Below are 17,707 nucleotides of genomic sequence, written 5' to 3'. Positions count from 1 at the left end.
CGATCAACTATTTTTTTAAAAAAATATATAAATATTTCAAGTGTTCAAAATGCATGTTATATTCTCATTCTCAATAAAAATGCATATAAAAATTACATGATTTTAGACACATAAATTTAATAAACCTAATTTAAATAATTTTATCCGATCTAATTTGGAATAAAACTTTGTCCATAATAGAAATCCCTAAGCAGTTGTTTTTTCTTTTAAACACTTAATGATTATGAGAAATACTATATAGAGACATGCTATACTACAATAAAAAGACTATTTTTTGCTCTTAAAAAGTTATAGGTAGCAAAAGGCCACATGCCCAATTAGTGTGTGAAACCACAATAACTAGGGATGGGGCCTATGACCTAGTGCTATCTAAGACTTTTATGGACAAAAATTAGTTTTTTTTTTTTTTTTGCACTGTAACATTTCTCTACTATATACCACAATTTTTTCGCTTCACATTAGATTCATTAGAAGGAGGCCAACATGTTCAGCAATACCCCTTGTGAATACTCTGTCTACATGAAAAGTTCTTAATGATAGTTGAATGTCTGGGGTAAAAGAGGTCAATCATGTCGAGGTGAAGGGATTCTTAAGCATGAATTTCAACGGGCTACACAAAGGAATGAAAACATACTATCTAAGAAGGTTGGTCATGAAGGTCGGATAACATTATCTTCAACCAATCTTCACTGTACGTACCGTTCGGTGCGGCCACATCAGATATGGACCAAACTATCTCATGACATTCTGAACCCAGCTCACATATTGCTTTAATGGGCGAACAACCCTTATTTTCATTTTTTAAAAGATCAAAGTTGATCAACAAAGACATATTAATAAAATAAGATAAAAGTATAATGTATAAACATTGATCTTTGATTATAGGTTGAGTCATGCAATGCTAGCAACATATTTATATCACACAATTATTTTCACAATGCATACATGACAATCTCAGTCGATCAAATATACACATATATAATTTTAACAATGACTTATTTAACCGTTGTTTGGGATAATTGCATTATTATTGGAAGATAATTATGACGTAAAAATGTGATTTATAAGTTAAAAAAAGAAGATAAAACTTATTGCACCAAATAGTTAAATGCCACCCGTACCCATGTGACTCGTTTAGCGTAATACTCCATATCACCGGACTAGCATTTAACCAAAAGAAAACAGGGACATGCAAATCACCAAATCCCACCTCATCAGACACACCTCACAAGTACGAAACCCATGGGCATTCCCGTCTTTTTATTCCCACGACTCTACGAATAAAAAAGGCAAACCCATCCGAAGCAACGAAGCGCAAGACAGAGAGACCCAGAGAAATTCAGAGAATCCCACCAAAAAACAAAACAGAAAAAAAAAAAAAAAAAAAAAAAGAAAAAGAAAAAAAAGAAAGAAAGAAAGACACAGAAGATGAAGAACAACCTCTTCTGAGATTAATCTACGGAGGTCCAAGAGCTCTATTTCTCTCTCTCCCCCCACACGCGCTACCTCGGCTGTGACACCCATGCGGCGTGGGCGGACCGTAGATCCAGCGACCGCAGGGAAAACAACGTTCGGTCATGAGGTTAAATCTAAGGATGTTAAATTCAGAGGCGTGCGGAAGAGGCCGTGGGGCCGATACGCGGCTGAGATCCGAGATCCGTGGAAGAAAACCCGGGTCTGGCTCGGCACGTTCGACTCAGCGGAGGACGCGGCCCGGGCTTACGACACCGCGGCGTTGTCGCTGCGGGGGCCCAAGGCGAAGATCAATTTCCCGGTGACAGGCGCTCAAATCGCCGATTTTCGGGTCAGGGACGAGGGGAGGGTTTCGGGCGTTTCGGCTGGTTCGGGGAGGTTGAACGGTCCGGTTCAGCGACACGCGGCGAGGCCGACGACGAGTAGTATGAGCAGCACGGTGGAGTCGTTCAGTGGGCCCAGGGTTGCGGTGGTGGCCCCCCCGAGGGTGAAGGTTGCACCAGTGCCGCCCGCGCATCCGGGCCCGGCCGCGCCCGATGACTGCCGCAGCGACTGCGACTCCTCGTCTTCGGTCGTGGACGACAACAATGACAACGACTGCGTGCTCACCTCGTCGTTTCGGAGGAAATTCCTGCCTTTCGATCTCAACCTCCCGCCTCCGATGGACGGCGATGATTGCGATCTTCGTGCCACGGCTCTGTGTCTCTGAATCAACGGTCACTTTTTCGATTTCGATCAACGTTTTTTTTGTTGTACCTTATTTTCTCGAGAAAAAAAAAATCGATAATTGGGATTTTGTTCTTTTTTTTTTTTTTTTTTTTTTTTTTCAAATTCTAAAATCCTACCTTGTTAGATTATTATGTAAGAATAGTTGTAATTTGGGTTGCTCTGCGATCTGGGGTTTCTTCAACTTTCCTGGGCTATGAATCTTTGTACCTCTGTATTGTTGAAGATAATTAGATCGTATCACAAAGCAATGGATGCTCTTGATCTGATTTTCATCACGCATCTCTCTCTCTCTCTTTCTTTCTTTTCCGTGTACAAAAACTCTATGATTAAAATTAATAATAATAATTTCATTTTTTAATTTGTGAAATGACTATAATGGTGCTAGAATAGGAGTTGATGGGATTTATTTTTAATTTATTTTAATTATGTGGATGAGAACAGCGGTGGTGGTAATGGAAGAAGTGGGGAAGGTGGAGGAGGAAGATTGGTGATTTTTTAGGGAGACGGGTTGATAGGGTTTTTTTTGATAAGGACCATTTATTGCGCATGTGATGCAGATTCTTGTACACTTATGGGTAAGCATAGTATCCCACCCAGAGCCCAAGGCAGTGCAGCTGTGCACCCTTCCCTAGCTTTCTCTCCCTCCAATCTCCAGCACTATGCATGTGTCAGTTCCCCCCACCCCTAAGAAAAAAAGCAAAGCCATGTGCTCATTGGCATATGCATTTGCATGTTTTCAGGCTTTCTCAGCTACCCTCCCTCTAATGAAGAAGAAGAAGAAAACAAAAAAAAGAAAAGAAAAAAGCAATGGGTATTTTCTTGTGCTTTCTGCCCATTTGGCATTTGCCACATTCCTTGGATTCTCTTAAGCAGAATAAAGTTTTGGACTAATTTCTTCTAAACCAATCTATTAAACTTTATTGATTCTCATGTGCATTTCTAGAACCATGAATCACATTATTTATTAAAAATAATGGATGTAAAAATTGTATGCTTTTGACTAGATTTGAGTTCTCACATGCATTTGGGGGGAAACAACATTTACTAGTTACCATACTTTAACTAGCAATGGGCTCCTCTTGTTAATTTTCTTTTAGAGGGTGATTTTTGTTTGAAAAAGTATTCTAATGTGACATGAAAGTGAAAGTAAATCTACCGATGAAGTTGCAACAAAATGACAAAAATACTCTTCACAAATAGCATAGAAAGACATTACAAAAAAAAAAAAAAAAAGGATGATGTGATTAGAAGTGGTAAATGTAGTTAAACATTTTTTGAAAAATTATTTGGATGGAGGAAAATCTGATCCTTATAGTTGCATACCTTTTTATCTATTTTTGTGATCCAAGAGCTATGTGAATTTTTGTGGTAATTAAGAAGCCCATGAACATATTCATTACATTCACTCCATCTACATGATGCTCTTCCATTGCACCACAATCAAGTACCTCAAGGCACGAGTGGCGTTATTTCTGTCATCACTTTCTACTGCACACGAAATAAATCAGCCTTTGGGAACAATAGGTTTGTCACTTCTTTCTTCTCTTCTTTTAACCAAAAAAAAAAAAAAAAAAAAAAAACCTTAAAATTACTTTTACTTTTATGTAAGGATTACAATTGACTTTCATTTGACATGTTTGGATCGTGTCAAAATATGATTATATATTATATATGGTCAAGACCCTTTAATCTTAACCTATTATTTTTGTGTTGGGTTTGTATCCGATCAAAAATTTGTTAGTTTTAAACGTCGAGCGTTGGAGGTTGGGTTGTGTCGAGACATTAGCATAAAACTATATAGAGCAACTCTAACCCGACTCATTTAGTTAAATACAAACTCGTTAATTTCGTGTTGAGTTTATGAAACTATATAAAAAATTGCGAGTCGTACTTTTATGTTCTGTAAGAACATTTTTTTTTTTTTTAATATGAATAAAATAAAAATTAAAAACACCACCTAAAAAAAATTAAGAAAATGAGCAAATGTGGGTTAACTCACTCAAATAAGGGCTCGTCCTTAATTTTTGTTGCATGGGATGCCGAGGTTTCAATCATTTTTGTTCTTTAGAGGGAACCCGGACATGTGAACAAGTGTAAGAAGAAATCATGACAAATATATTTGAAAAACTTTTGACAAATTTTTCATCAAACTAATCATCATCTCATGTATTCTTGTAATCTACTCCTACTTCTCCACACCAAGATGAAAATGGTGTGGTTTTAACCTGCTAAATGGTGTGTTAAGGTTGTTAGTTAGTTAACAATTTTCTTTTTCCATCTTCTGTTGGTGTCAATTTGGTTTATTGGTTTCAAAACGTGCGGTTTTAAAAAGTGACTTTGTCAAAATATAGTTAATAAAAATGCACTTTTTAAAAACGTTTGGTAAAGTTGCAGTTCAACTTTTACAATTGTGGTTTAGTATGTAAAATCGTGTGTTTTTTTAGAAAACACACTTCCTTGTCCATCGGCACCGTGTGAAAACCTTGAATTTTTTTTTTTTTTTTTTTTTTTTTTTTAAATGTTTGTATATCATCACTTTTTCCAAACGCACTTTTTAATGAATTAGTTTTTGTGATTTTGTTTAAAAAACACGCATTTTGACCTACGAAATTACGGGGCCAAATGTACTCTCGATAAAACTACTTATAATGAACAAAAAAATAAAATAATTTTCTTCATCTTTGAACAAAAAATTAGTTTCCTCAACCATGGTTGATGATGCTTGTTATCACATATAAACTTATTTTTTCCTTAAAGGAGAAGGAAGTGTGGGTGGTGATTCCTTCACAAATATTGGGGCTAATTTGCTCTCTTATATTGCTTTCGGTTTGCATTTCATTATACACACAGGAATTAGGAATATTCTTTCACATCTTTATATATGTCACTATTTAATTATATGAATATATTTTTTTTAAAAAAAAATATTAATATAAGGTTGTGAAGGCATTTCCCATGTCCTTGAAAAAATGAATAGAATGTGATATTTCTATTAAATAACATTATCTCTCTTACCGTATATATATATAAACAAAGGTGTGACCCTCATTTAGTGCTTTAGCCTCTCTAGTGATTGGTTTCTCACTAACCAACTATGTGTTTACCAAACACCTCTGTGTGTTTACCGAACGAGAGGTTAGTAGCCTTATCAAACTTTGAACCTTTCAACCCACCTTCAATCATGTCGAAAAAGTTCAGCTCAATCTAATCCTTCAACCGCCCTGCCATTAAGGTTAAAAGTCTATTTAAAATTGTGTATGATAGTTTTAATACTTAAAAAAATATGTTCAACAAAAATTAGCATGTTCGTTAAAAATTTCACATGTAATGGTCAAAACACATTTTAGGCAAATATTTTTAAAAAGAACTTTTGCCAAAAATTGTTTTTGATTTAAAAATTTTATTTTTTAAACACAATTTCAAACATGTTCTAAAGTCTAAACAAGTAATTTTGCTAGTTCGGCTGAATTACTTGTGGGGGCCCATGAGCCTGTAAAATTTGAGCTCTAGTCCATTTTGGGTTATTTTATTTTATTTTTTATTTTTATGGGCAGCCAGACACTTAGGCTTTGTTTGTTTAAAATATAGGGTTAAATACTAAATATTCTCCGGAGTTTTACAACTTTATTTTTTTTTCTTTAGGGTTTGATTTTTATCACAGGAGGTCCCTGTGGTTTTGATAATAGACCAAATTAGTCATTATGTCAGTTGACCGTTAGTTGACTTAAAGAAATTCCACGTGGACCAATCAAGTGTTGACACATGGCACCTACTTATTTTTAAAATTTTTTTTTAAAAAATGTATTTTTTTTTTAAAAAAAAAAACAAAAAGAAAAGGAAAAAAATTTGGGGGTGGCTCTTGGCCATTCGAGCCACCCCTTTGGCCATTTTTCCTTTTCTTTTTGGTTTTTTTTTTTTTTTAAAAAAAAAATTAAAAAAATTAAATAGGTGCCACGTGTCAACATTTGATTGGTCCACATGGAATTCCGTTAAGTCAACTAACGGTCAACTGACAGAATGACTAATTTGGTCTATTATCAAAACCACAGAGACCTCATGTGATAAAAATCAAACCCTAAAAAAAAAAAAATAAAGTTGTGAAACCCCAGAAGGGGTATTTAGTATTTAACCCTTAAAATATTGGTCAATAGGTAAATATTTTAGTTAACCAAAGAAAATAATATTTACAAGGCGTAAAATAATTTACATTTTTCATTTGCATAAATAATTTTTCTTCACCCTAAACACTCCTTAGCAGGCAATTATGATATGGCTCCTTATGGGACCTACTTGTTCGAGAAGGTCTTGAGCTTTTTGAACACTTGCTTGAGCCATGAATCCCTCTTACAATTGTTTACTCAAATTATAAGTAATATAATTGCATTGAATCTCAACCTACTCCCAAAGGTTTTTATTCTGACATACTATTTTCATCCACAATTTCTCTTCGTCTTATATTTCTTTTCTTTGTAGCTTTTCAATTTATATGAAAATATAAAAAATATTTGAAAATTTTCCATAAGAGCTAAATGTCAACAAATATTTTTCGAACCAATTGAATGGTTGCAAACAAATAGCATAAAATAAACAATATATAAAAAATCAACTATCACGTTAATTTATAAGAAAAAAAATTAAAAGTGGCAGTACCCTGAGCATTTTTTCTTGAAGTAGGAATTAGCAAATGAGTTGTATGATTTAGGAAATGAACTGTCACATTAATTTATATAAAAAAAAGAAAATTAAAAGTGGTGGTACCCCGAGCATTTTTCCTCGAAATAGGAATTAGCGCATGAATTGCATGATTTAAGCCTAGTTTGTTTTGACGTAAATTATATATATATAAGATTACATTATTAACAAATAAGTCACTAACTAAATAAGTAGAATTTTTTTACTAAAGAATCAAGCATAACCTAACTACAACCTTGTGGATGTGATCATTATCTTGGCTCCCGGGTTGAAGAGGAAGAGTTTTGGAATGAGAGTCTTTCCGCTCTCGGGGTCGAGAAATAATTGCTATCCATGCATTTGGTTGAGTCTGTCTGTCACAGATCTAGTATTAAATCTGATTTTAGTTATGGGTTAACGGATTGGTCTCGAATCTTGTACTAAACCTGGTAATCTTGTAGCTTTATGTTATGGTTACTTTAGAACTTTGCTCTGTAATGTAAGAGTTTTATGCTCGTGGTATTATTGAATGAAACGTTATGTTTTTCTAAAAAAATAATAATAAATAAATAAATAATTGCAACCAAATTCCAAGCCCAGATTTATGATGGACGGTCCAAATTGTTCACAAGTTTTTACCCTATCTGCCATTTTATTAAGTATTTAACACCTTAGTAATCGGGCATTCACTCAAAATAAAAATAAAAGTGATAATAATTCGGATACATGTTAACGCCAAGAAAACAAAAAGAACACTTTTTCCCTCCCAGAAACTTCGCGTTTGTTTCCCTGGAATATTTTGCCTGAACCGGGAAATTTCGTAGGATCAGAACTCAAGTGGATCTTGATTAGAATGCACTATGCAGCGATTAAGGAGCTCAGGGACCTCAATTTTGGGAAATCTAGTGACAGCTCCCCGGTTGAAAAGGAAGGCCTTGAATTCATGGGCCGCTGTTCAGGACACCTTTTTTTCAACCAAGGTACTTTATTTTTTCGTTCTCTGGATTCTATATTGAGTTTGGGTTAATGGATGTCAGTTTTTTTTCATGCGTTTTGTCTGATTCTGATTGTTTGGTTTTTATAATTGTCTTTTAGGGGTTTTGTAGGGTTTTTCTTTTTAAACTCGTTTTCTTTTCTTGGTTGGATTTTGATGTTTTAGGACATATTTGAGAAGCACAGGGTGGTATTTACAATTGGAACTTCTATAGCATCGGTTGCTACAGCATGGGTCGGTGAGTTATGCTTGAATTCATAATTATTTGTTCTTCAATTGTCTTCTCTTTTGTTTGCCTTTCGAGATTTATATTAGGTTGTTTGTTAGTGATTTTCATTAAATTTTAGGAACAAAATTGAGTGCCACTGATATGGATTTGCAATGCATCCCAGTGCCATTGTGAGCCAATTCCAAACTAAAAGTTGAAGTGCAAACCTTAATGAATTGTATTTGATATATTGTATTACTTACGAATGAAAAATTTATTTCATGCAAAAGGATGTAGAGAAGCATCGAGGTTGGTGAGGAAGAATATGTTATTGAACATGGTAAAGGTTTATGAAGAGAAAACCTAAACTTTGAAATATAGCTCTGAACTAAGATTTAGTACTTTGTGGGATTGTAGTGTCTCCTCCATACCCCTTCACTGACCACATCTTCTCAAGATTTGTGTGGCATATCCAGACCATTTCTGTTCTTGATTTCTGTAGATATTTGATTTTCTTGACTGATGGCTTTTTGATGGGATGGGGTTAAAGCCTAATCCTTATAAAACCTCTTGTGGCAAGTCTGGAGATGTACATGAGATTGAAAACAGTTTACCAAGTCAACATATACTTGGTTATTCTCCGGGAGGTGTAATGACAAATAGATAAGGCGCTTATATCATGGACTTCACACACAGTATGTCAATTGAGTCCAAGTTGATAACTTTTGGATATCTTATATCAATTTAGTGGGCAGTTGCTTAAGTATTCATAGTGACTCCTTCAATGAAGTCTTTGGACGAATGTCTAATCAACAGCTCTATCTGATGGTGCAGGATATTCTTTACGTCACTATCATCAAACAAAAGTTGATCAAAGGCTTGAAACCATTGAAAAAGCTGTGAGTATTGTTGCATAATAGTCGATAGTTGTTGAATCATGTTTTTGTTCTTCACTTATGGATCATATGCTGTTCCAATGAATGAGAAAATATAGTTTCCTATCTAGAAAGTTTTGATTGCAACCTCTCAACAACCCCACACCCCCTCCCTGGCCCACACTCGTGCAAAAGAGAAAAAAAGGTTTCTACTGGGTTGATCTTAGCTAGCTACCTTTCGTAGTCATACTTGGCATTGTACTGAATGTTGTGCAACTTTATTCTCATTGTTGTCCTTTTATCAAGAAACTGAAGCAGGTGGATGGTATCACTTGTCATATGCCTTATGCGAACATGCCCTCTTCCCCCTCGTCAGGGCTGTCTTTATTGCATTTTGGAATTGCTTTGCTTGCAGGCAGGGGTTGGGAAAACTGTGTTTCTCTTCCCCTTCCCTCCCCTCCTTTTTATTTTGTTTTGTTTGTTACATCTGAATGTACTTTTTTTTGTTTATGGCAGATGAATAATAATTACAATCTCGACCATTCAGAAATTAGAAAGATTGCTGGTTTGGGAAGTATCAGTGCTCCTGCTTGTTTTGCCACTGCTGGAACCGCTTTAATTGTTGGGTTTGTTCCTAAATGTTCACTTCAACAACAATTACTATTACTTGATTTTCTTGAAATATAAAGTTGTCTATTCAGGGATTCAGGTCTTTCTGGTTATTTTTTGTTAGTATTTTTGTGTGTGCTACAATTAAGGAAATCATTTATGGTTATGAATTTCATAAGCTATTTGAATACAAGAGGATCAAGATGGTTGTATACGTCCCATGCGAAATGCTAATTGAAAGTGATACTTTTTCACATGGGTACCATTGCATCTTTGATGGAGTAGAAATTGTATGTCATTCACTAGTGATAGAGGCATTCTTCTAAACGAAAGTTAATTTTGCTTCAGGATTTAGGATTTTGAGCAGTCTTTGGTATAATTGGCACTTACATCTGGCTTAATTTTGCACCTAGTGCAATATGTTTGGGGCATTTAGATGCATCAGTATGATGAAACATAGAAATAACAATAGGGATTAATTACAGAATATTATTATGGACTTCTAGGCAGAAGACTTAAATTTTTGGTTGTCGGTGGTCTAATTGTTTGGGTTCATATGTTGTTCTTTATAATGGGAGGTCTATTCCTAGGATGTGAAAAGTAGGCTAAAAAGGTTCTCTTTTTAATTTTATTATACAGAAGAAGTTGCTTACAGGATGCGTTTGCTTGACTTGGTGCACAGTTCTAGACTTCTAGGGTAGAGCATATTGAAGAGACTTGGTGTTTGCCATATAGGATCTTTGTTGATGCAGTCCTAATGAGAACAGCGACAAACTAGCATCCCTTATTTGTCATTGAAAAGTTTCCATGGTTATCCTTAGTTCACCTGTAGGATAAAGAAGAAAGGATACACCTCTGTGAGGATGTTGATAATGAGAAGTGGCATGCTAGATGAGCAAAACCAGATTCAAGACATGCAAGACCAATGTGGGTCGTGAGGAACTACTTTTCTGCGTGTAACTGATGTTGGATAATTTTTTCAGCCCTTTCAGATTGTCCAATACAGTTGAACATGCATTCAGATTAACTGTCTCAGGTATATGTTCTTTAATAGAGGTTTGCGTTAGAAAAAATGTCGAGAGAGTGAGCTTGGCCAAAGTAAAGGTATAAGATGGGCAAGTGACAAATCCAAAAAGAAAATGCAAATTATTGCATCACTGTTGAGTCAAAGCCATCACTACTTGAAGACAGGGTGAGGGAAAGTTGTGTTGGATGGTTTTGTGATTTGCAATGACTGTATTAATGCATGTAGTACAAGTAGAAAGCAGTTATCTGATGCGAGGAAAGCCAGAGGGAATGAGGTGAGAAAATCGATATGATAGGCGAAGTCTCATTAAAGATGTCACTTTCGATAAAGATTACTGGATAATGATTAGTCGAAACCAACTAGTAATGATACTTGTCTTGTTTTGTCGAGTCGACTTGTTGAAAAGAAAAAACATGTATAGCAGATCATGCATCATTGTCTCACCTCTCCATGGGTGATTTCCAAGTTGGATTGTTGGACTCCTGTTCTATTTCTGGTTTGATCTGTGAAATTCTAATTGAGTTAAATGTAGTAAATTTAGAAAAGCACTTCTTTAAATAAAAGAATGAAATATCTCAGAGTTGGTTAAAACAGATTGAGGCCTTTTTTTATTTTTTTATTTTTTATTTTTAAAATTATTTGCTTCCTCACACTTCGACTGAAGAAAAACTCTACTTTTTAACAGTTTGAATGGCTTTATTAGATTCTCATATTTCCACCTTTTTTCTGAATTGCAGGTATGGCTTGGGCTGGCGAGGTGGAACATGGTATGCGAACAGGAAGTTCAGAAAGGAGCAGATGAAATTGCTAGGACAGATAAAGCCTAGAGGGTGGCAATTGCTTGGGCGGATAAAACCTAGAGGTTTGCAATTCCAGTTCCTTAAAAGACAACTAAGAAGGTCTAGAATGCCAGAAAGTGCTGCCAAAACTCCTGAAAAGATGATTTGAGGATACTCCTACCACACATACTTCTGGAGCAAATCATTAGTAGCGCACTTGTTGATAACTTGCAATGGGAAAAATTATCAATATAGTTTTATACCATTAAGGTTTATTTTTGTACTGGAATATATCAGAAGGAAATAAAATTTATCAGTTTCTTCTTCCCTCTGGCTGCCTTTTCTTTTGGGCCTTCATGTGTCGAGTACTCAAGATATGATACAAACGGTTTCTTCGTTTTCTCTGCTTATCCTGGTTGGGGAAAACCTTTGTACTTAGAAAGTTGTTGAAATACACCTCCATTTTATGGCCTCTTTGGGTTGCTCAGCCACAAAAAGGTTTTAAGAGTGAAAACTAAGGTTAAGGTTGGTACACGGAATGATTATTCCATTAATAAAATGAATAATTTTATTGAAAATAGAAGAATGTGAAACAGTCTTGGAATAGCTGTTCTCATGGACAATGGGAATGACTATTCTAAGTATTAGATCTTTATCATGTATTCTAACACTGACAGTATTTTATTCCACATTCCTCTATTCTTAATAAAAGTTATTTATTTATTTTAATGGAATTACCATTCCGCGTACCAAATGTAACCTAAATTGCTACAAGTTGTGAAGAACAATTGGTACAGCTAACATTGCAGGCAACATACTTGTTGTCTTGGTTGCAGGAAGAAAACTTTGACATCATTTTTAACATATAGAAGTTGGTTCATACTTCTTTGTCTTGGTTGCAAGAAGAAAACTTTGACATCTTTTTTAACATAGAAGTTGGTTCCTTCATGATCACTTTGACGTCTTTTTTGACGTAGAAGTTGGTTCCTTCATGATCAAAGGATATAGTTGTCATTTATTCATTCTCAGGTGCGGAAGAAGTCCATTAGGAACATCACTCTGTGGGGTCTGCCATAAATTCATGATTCTTGTGTTTATGCAGAATCTGCTTTGTCACGTATAGAAAGAAGGTGACGCTTAGATTTCTAAGCCTATGTTGGAAGCACGTTTCAAATTCTTACTGAGGAGACAAAAGGAAGCTGTCACTCATGTTTTGGCTTTACTGATTTGCCTCATTGGTCTGATCACCCTCATGTTGGAAAGCAACCTGGAGGCATTTCGCTTAAAACTATAGAATCGTGGCAGTAACGAAATCCAAGCTAGATTTAGAGTTTTATTCTTTGATAATAGGAATTGGGTTGGACCCACAAAGATGCCTTGTTCAAACCACTTTTACAAATCTGTTGACAAAGCAGATTAAGCGCTGTTCATGTGAATACAAGTTCTGTTTTTATCTGGTTCTCTGCAACTATAAAAAAATGCTAGGACTTTCAAAATGGTTATACAGGGAATCAAATCATATGAAGATGGCCAACACCGTGGCTTCAATAATACTAGTTATTCTGTTTTGTGGGTCAGCAGTTGGTACTAGAACAAGCTTACTTTCAGTCAAAGCTCAGGGTGGTATGTCTGCAGTGGCACCAGTGGCCAGTGATGGTATTTGTAAAGCGATGGTGCAAAGTGAAGGCTATGTTTGTGAAGAACATACGGTAGTATGCCTGCATTTATTGGTTTTCATAAACCAGATATTGAGTTTGTGAAAAAACCACCAAGAGATACAGTGTAATGGGGGGTTTTGATTGGTTTCAGGTAACAACAGAAGATGGTTATATTCTCAGTATGCAGAGAATTCCAGAGGGGCGGTCAGGGAAGACTCCAGGACAGAGGCCGCCAGTTTTGTTGCAGCATGGCCTCTTGATGGTTGGTAATTGTTCCTTGAATGGTCGGTTTCCTCACAAGATTCATTGATAGAATTATGTTCTTGTTATATATAACAAGTTATGGTGTGGTGGCAGGATGGGATAACATGGCTGCTATTATCTCCAGACCAATCTTTGGCTTTCCTCCTGGCTGATAATGGGTTTGATGTGTGGCTTGCTAACACCCGTGGAACCAAATATAGCCGTGGGCATGCATCACTAAGTCCCAATGATCCGGTTATTTCTCTCTCTACTCCACGTGTTAATTCATCGATTCTCTAAAAAATTTAGCCGTAAAAAATGGTAAATTTAAACATTTAATTGCTATTCTAAAATGCATCTTCAACAAATGAGGCTCAATATGTGAAATATTTAATTGAAATGACAGTTAATTTATGGAGATAGGGTTAAATACTGTTGTTTTGATACTGTTTTAAATCACCATTATCTCAAAAAAAATTTAAGCTAATACGAAAATTTGATTTTAATCAATCAATTATATTTTTTAACAACAGATTATCTTTATTGGCATGGCATTTGACATTCTCTATAAAGTACTTTAATATGCTATTCAGGCTTATTGGAATTGGACATGGGATGAATTGGTAGCCTATGATCTTCCAGCTACAGTCCAGTATGTGCATGATCAAGCAGGACAGAAAGTGCACTATGTTGGGCATTCACTTGTGAGTTTCATGCATTCCACAACTTCATTTTGTTCTGGGATTCCTTTTAACCTACAGGCAAAATACTAAGTTTCAAGATATATTTCACAGGGAACATTGATTGCTCTGGCTGCCTTTTCGAAAGACCAGCTGGTGAACATGTTGAGATCAGCTGCCTTACTTAGCCCAATTGCTTATATGGGTCAGATGCCCTCTCCAATTGCAAGAAATGCTGCTGACAACTTTGTTGGGGAGGTAAATGCTGACACCATCCTATTTGAACTATCCAATTGAATTGAACAATTTGACAATTCATTTGTTTTCTTATAACAGGCCTTATACTGGTTGGGTGTTGATGAATTTAATCCAATCGGGTAAGCAAGCAACCCTTGTTTCTGATCTTTTCTGTGGTGGTGCCAATCGATTTTGGTGAAAAAGAACTCATGTTGGTTTAATTCTTTCCCTAATCGAACAGGGAGGCTGTAATTAAACTTCTTGAGGATATCTGCAACCAGCCAGATGTTGACTGCACCAACTTGTTAACTTCTTTCACTGGTAATATACGTTTCCCTAATTTGCTACTTAGCACTCACACCTGGAAAAGTTCGTCTTCTATTAGTGGCTTAAAAATCATGTTATAATTATGTATAGGCCAGAATTGCTGCTTGAACTCTTCCGTAATAGATGTTTTTCTAGACCATGAACCTCAGTCAACGGCTACAAAGAACATGATCCATCTGGCTCAGAGTAAGTGCTCCTATGTATACCATGATTTCAACTATAAAGCTAAGTAGATCAAAATATGGTTTCTGAATCGAGATGGGTATTTTATTTTTTACAGTGATCAGAGGAGGAGATATAGCTATGTATGATTACAATAATGAGGATGAGAACAGGAGACACTATGGGCAGCCCACTCCTCCATTGTACAACATGACAAGCATTCCAAATGACTTTCCTCTCTTCCTCAGCTATGGAGGGGCAGATGCTCTTTCTGATGTCAAAGATGTGAAGCTCTTGCTGGGCAGCCTCAAAGATCACGATGGAGAGAGGCTTGTAGTTCAGTACAGAGGTGATTATGCTCATGCAGACTATGTCATGGGAGAAAATGCTAAGCAAGTTGTGTATGATCCTCTCATGGCTTTCTTTAGGCTTCAATGAGGATATTACATTTGAGATGTGCTACATGTACTTTTTGACATAGCAGTGAAAATCGCCATTGAATCTTGGATCCAATGGTGATTTATCCAAAATTCAATAGTTATTTTCACTACCATGTCAAGAAGTGTGTACTTGGGAGTGCATGTAACATTCTTCGAAAAATAAAAGGTGTTAATATGCTCGTTTCATAGTGTTATTGGCAAGCAATTTTACATTTTGATTGTATAGCTCGATCAAAATTTGTTTCTTTAGTGAAAAATCATACTCTGGTTTGTAAAAATAGTTTTTCTATTTTGGGTAAATGCATTCTCAAATGTCCTTGTATTTTGAGGTTTTGACAAATAGCTCATCGAGTTTTAAAAAGTGATTAATTAGTCAATGGGATAAGCACATAAGAACAAATTAGTCAATGTCATTAAAAAAGTTGACAGAATCCATTAATATGCCACATCAATATCAATCAAACCGGTCCAGAAGGAGCAGCCGAACCACTCCCTCATTTGTCTTTGGCCATTTGAGGGTGGCCAAACCATCCATAATGGTCATGAGGATGGTTTGACCACACCACCCTTATATATGTTCAGAGGAACCATTTCCCAAGTTCATGGGTGATTTTCCCTCTTCCTTCCCTTCCATTTGGGACATTAACGTATTCTGTCAATTTTTTTGACGACATAGATTAATTTGTTATGTTTTGCTTATCCCAAGAAGTGATCAAAACTTTTTTATCTCTTCTATTTAAACAATAACTTTTATACAGCAAAATGATGTTAAATAGGGAAAAATAACTTTTATGGATAAGTTAGTTGTTACGTAATGGAAGTAATTTATTTGGATTGATACGTAGTGGAAGTAGTAAGCTCAAAAACTTATCTACTTGAGAAGTCATTTTTCTTATAAGCAATCAATCTTGAGGGATCATTTTATACATGGAAAAAAAGAATTGTGTAATTAATGATTAACTAAATCTATATACATACGTACACATAGTTTTTTTTTTCCTAATAAATGAGAATAAAGAGAAAAGAAAAAGTATCTTTCCCACTATTAAGGGAAATAAGGGAAAATAAACCGGATAAAGCCTCACATTTTGCTAAATTGTAAGTGCGAAAGTTAGCGCTCTTGTGAATCTTGAAAGTTAACCAATTATGAAGGGAGGCCAGGGCATCAAACCAGGAACATCCGACATGGATGGAGATTTTCCTATCTAATGTTAGATGGTTATCTTGGAGGTAGAGGTGACAATTCGTGTTTGTGTGTTGGGTTTAAGTCATGTCGAGACATGAGTACGAAACTATATAAATTAACACTATTTAATTAAATATGTCAGACCCCTCAAACCTAATTTACTAATTTTGTGTCGAATTTACAAATCATGTAAAGAATTAGCAGCAATGCTAGAAGGATAATACACAAAATAATTTCATTTCACACTCGAGTATCTAGGAGAAGGCTTTAGCCTTCATTGTACATGAAACGTAGGTACTGTCTACTATAAATAGCTACGGAAGTGTAAAATTATTGCATTGGGGTTCTCACTAAACCTTGCAGAATGGGCAGCACTATGTTGGCCATTTCCTTGAGAGACTTTCTTCTTTGTTTTCCTAATCCTTGTTTTAGCTGCCTTTTCACAAGCCAAGCTAATGAATATGTCAAGATCAGCTGCTTTGCTAAGCCCAATGGCTTATTTGGGTCAGATACCCTCGCTGCTTGCAAAAGCTGCTGCTGATTTATTTGTTGTCGAGGTAACAAATGAACACTTCTTTTGTTTTTTAGCTCAGAAAAAAAAAAAAAAAATTGTTTTTATCTTACAGAATCTGTACTGGTTGGGTCTCGTGAATTTGTCCCTGTGAGTAAACAACTAAAAGACACTTTTGGTAGGTTGAACATGCTTCAGATGCCACCACTGAACTTGTAAGACAAGAAGCAACTGATCTTAAAAGATATGTAAGTGGTATATATATATATATATATATAATTGCAGATGATTATATAATTGCAGATGATTTTCCCTTCGCCAAACTCAGCAGTGAGAATGGTATCCCTTGGCTTTCATTATTGAATGAATAAATTGGAAATAAGAAGTAAACCGCGATATTAAATCACGATTTATCTTAAAAGCTTAAGTTGATAAGAAATGTAAATTTAATCATTTAATTCTATCAATCTTCCTCGTGTGTTGACTTAAACTCTTTTTTAAAAGTGAGTCTCCAACAAGTAGAATATTTAACTGAAATAAGTGCTAAATTGTAGAATCGGGCATACTATGTTAGATCATCACTTGTACCAAAAGTTTAAGTAGGGATAATAGTTTTCTTTCTCCAATGCTAGGATAAAGAAAACTATTAGAGGATCATGTGGAACAACCAATTACTACAATACAAGTGAGGTAATAATGTTTTAATTTGCTATGCAGTTTATTTTTCTGACAAGCAACAATGAGTTTTGTTGGCTTTGGGTTTTGTACACACCCTAAAAATGCCTTATGTTAACAAACAGCAACAGCTAGTTAGAAGGACCACAAAACCTCTGTTCTTTACCAAACATTCTATTCTTAAACTTACAAGGAGTCGGAGGCAGGTGACATGAGACATATA

The 17,707-nt window shown here is 35.5% G+C and overlaps 3 protein-coding genes across 3 annotated transcripts; all 3 read left to right on the top strand.

Annotated features, from left to right (window-relative positions):
- The first annotated feature begins 1,308 nt into the window (after positions 1–1,308).
- On the top strand, positions 1,309–2,477 carry LOC132182021 (ethylene-responsive transcription factor 3). Its single transcript, XM_059595233.2, has one exon. It carries the CDS (start codon positions 1,523–1,525, stop codon positions 2,180–2,182), a length of 660 nt encoding a protein of 219 aa, XP_059451216.1. The 5' UTR covers positions 1,309–1,522; the 3' UTR covers positions 2,183–2,477.
- Positions 2,478–7,599: 5,122 nt separating this feature from the next.
- On the top strand, positions 7,600–11,767 carry LOC148585203 (triacylglycerol lipase-like protein). Its single transcript, XM_088516898.1, is given in 6 exon segments — positions 7,600–7,853; positions 8,033–8,105; positions 8,910–8,974; positions 9,467–9,576; positions 11,324–11,531; positions 11,533–11,767. Coding segments are annotated over 6 exon segments (618 nt in total). The 5' UTR covers positions 7,600–7,733; the 3' UTR covers positions 11,575–11,767.
- Positions 11,768–12,737: 970 nt separating this feature from the next.
- Positions 12,738–15,374, top strand: LOC132183290 (triacylglycerol lipase 2). The gene is made up of 9 exons (XM_059596693.2): positions 12,738–13,074; positions 13,175–13,285; positions 13,381–13,521; positions 13,860–13,970; positions 14,061–14,204; positions 14,283–14,323; positions 14,425–14,504; positions 14,601–14,696; positions 14,791–15,374. The coding sequence occupies exons 1-9, from the start codon at positions 12,844–12,846 to the stop codon at positions 15,108–15,110; spliced, it is 1,275 nt and encodes a 424-aa protein (XP_059452676.2). The 5' UTR covers positions 12,738–12,843; the 3' UTR covers positions 15,111–15,374.
- Positions 15,375–17,707: the final 2,333 nt, after the last annotated feature.

Source organism: Corylus avellana, chromosome 5, assembly GCF_965113065.1.
Source record: "Corylus avellana chromosome 5, dhCorAvel1.hap1.2, whole genome shotgun sequence".
NCBI classification, from domain to species: Eukaryota; Viridiplantae; Streptophyta; class Magnoliopsida; order Fagales; family Betulaceae; genus Corylus; species Corylus avellana.
This window is presented reverse-complemented; position numbering and strand designations above follow the sequence as displayed.

Bases quoted from the DNA above. Each gene is read 5' to 3' on its own strand.
- LOC132182021 (XM_059595233.2), top strand. From the start codon at position 1,523: ATGCGGCGTGGGCGGACCGTAGATCCAGCGACCGCAGGGAAAACAACG.
- LOC132183290 (XM_059596693.2), top strand. From the start codon at position 12,844: ATGCTAGGACTTTCAAAATGGTTATACAGGGAATCAAATCATATGAAG. The intron at 14,205-14,282 runs GTAAATGCTGAC...TTCTTATAACAG, and splicing joins CTGACAACTTTGTTGGGGAG to GCCTTATACTGGTTGGGTGT. The intron at 14,324-14,424 runs GTAAGCAAGCAA...CTAATCGAACAG, and splicing joins GATGAATTTAATCCAATCGG to GGAGGCTGTAATTAAACTTC.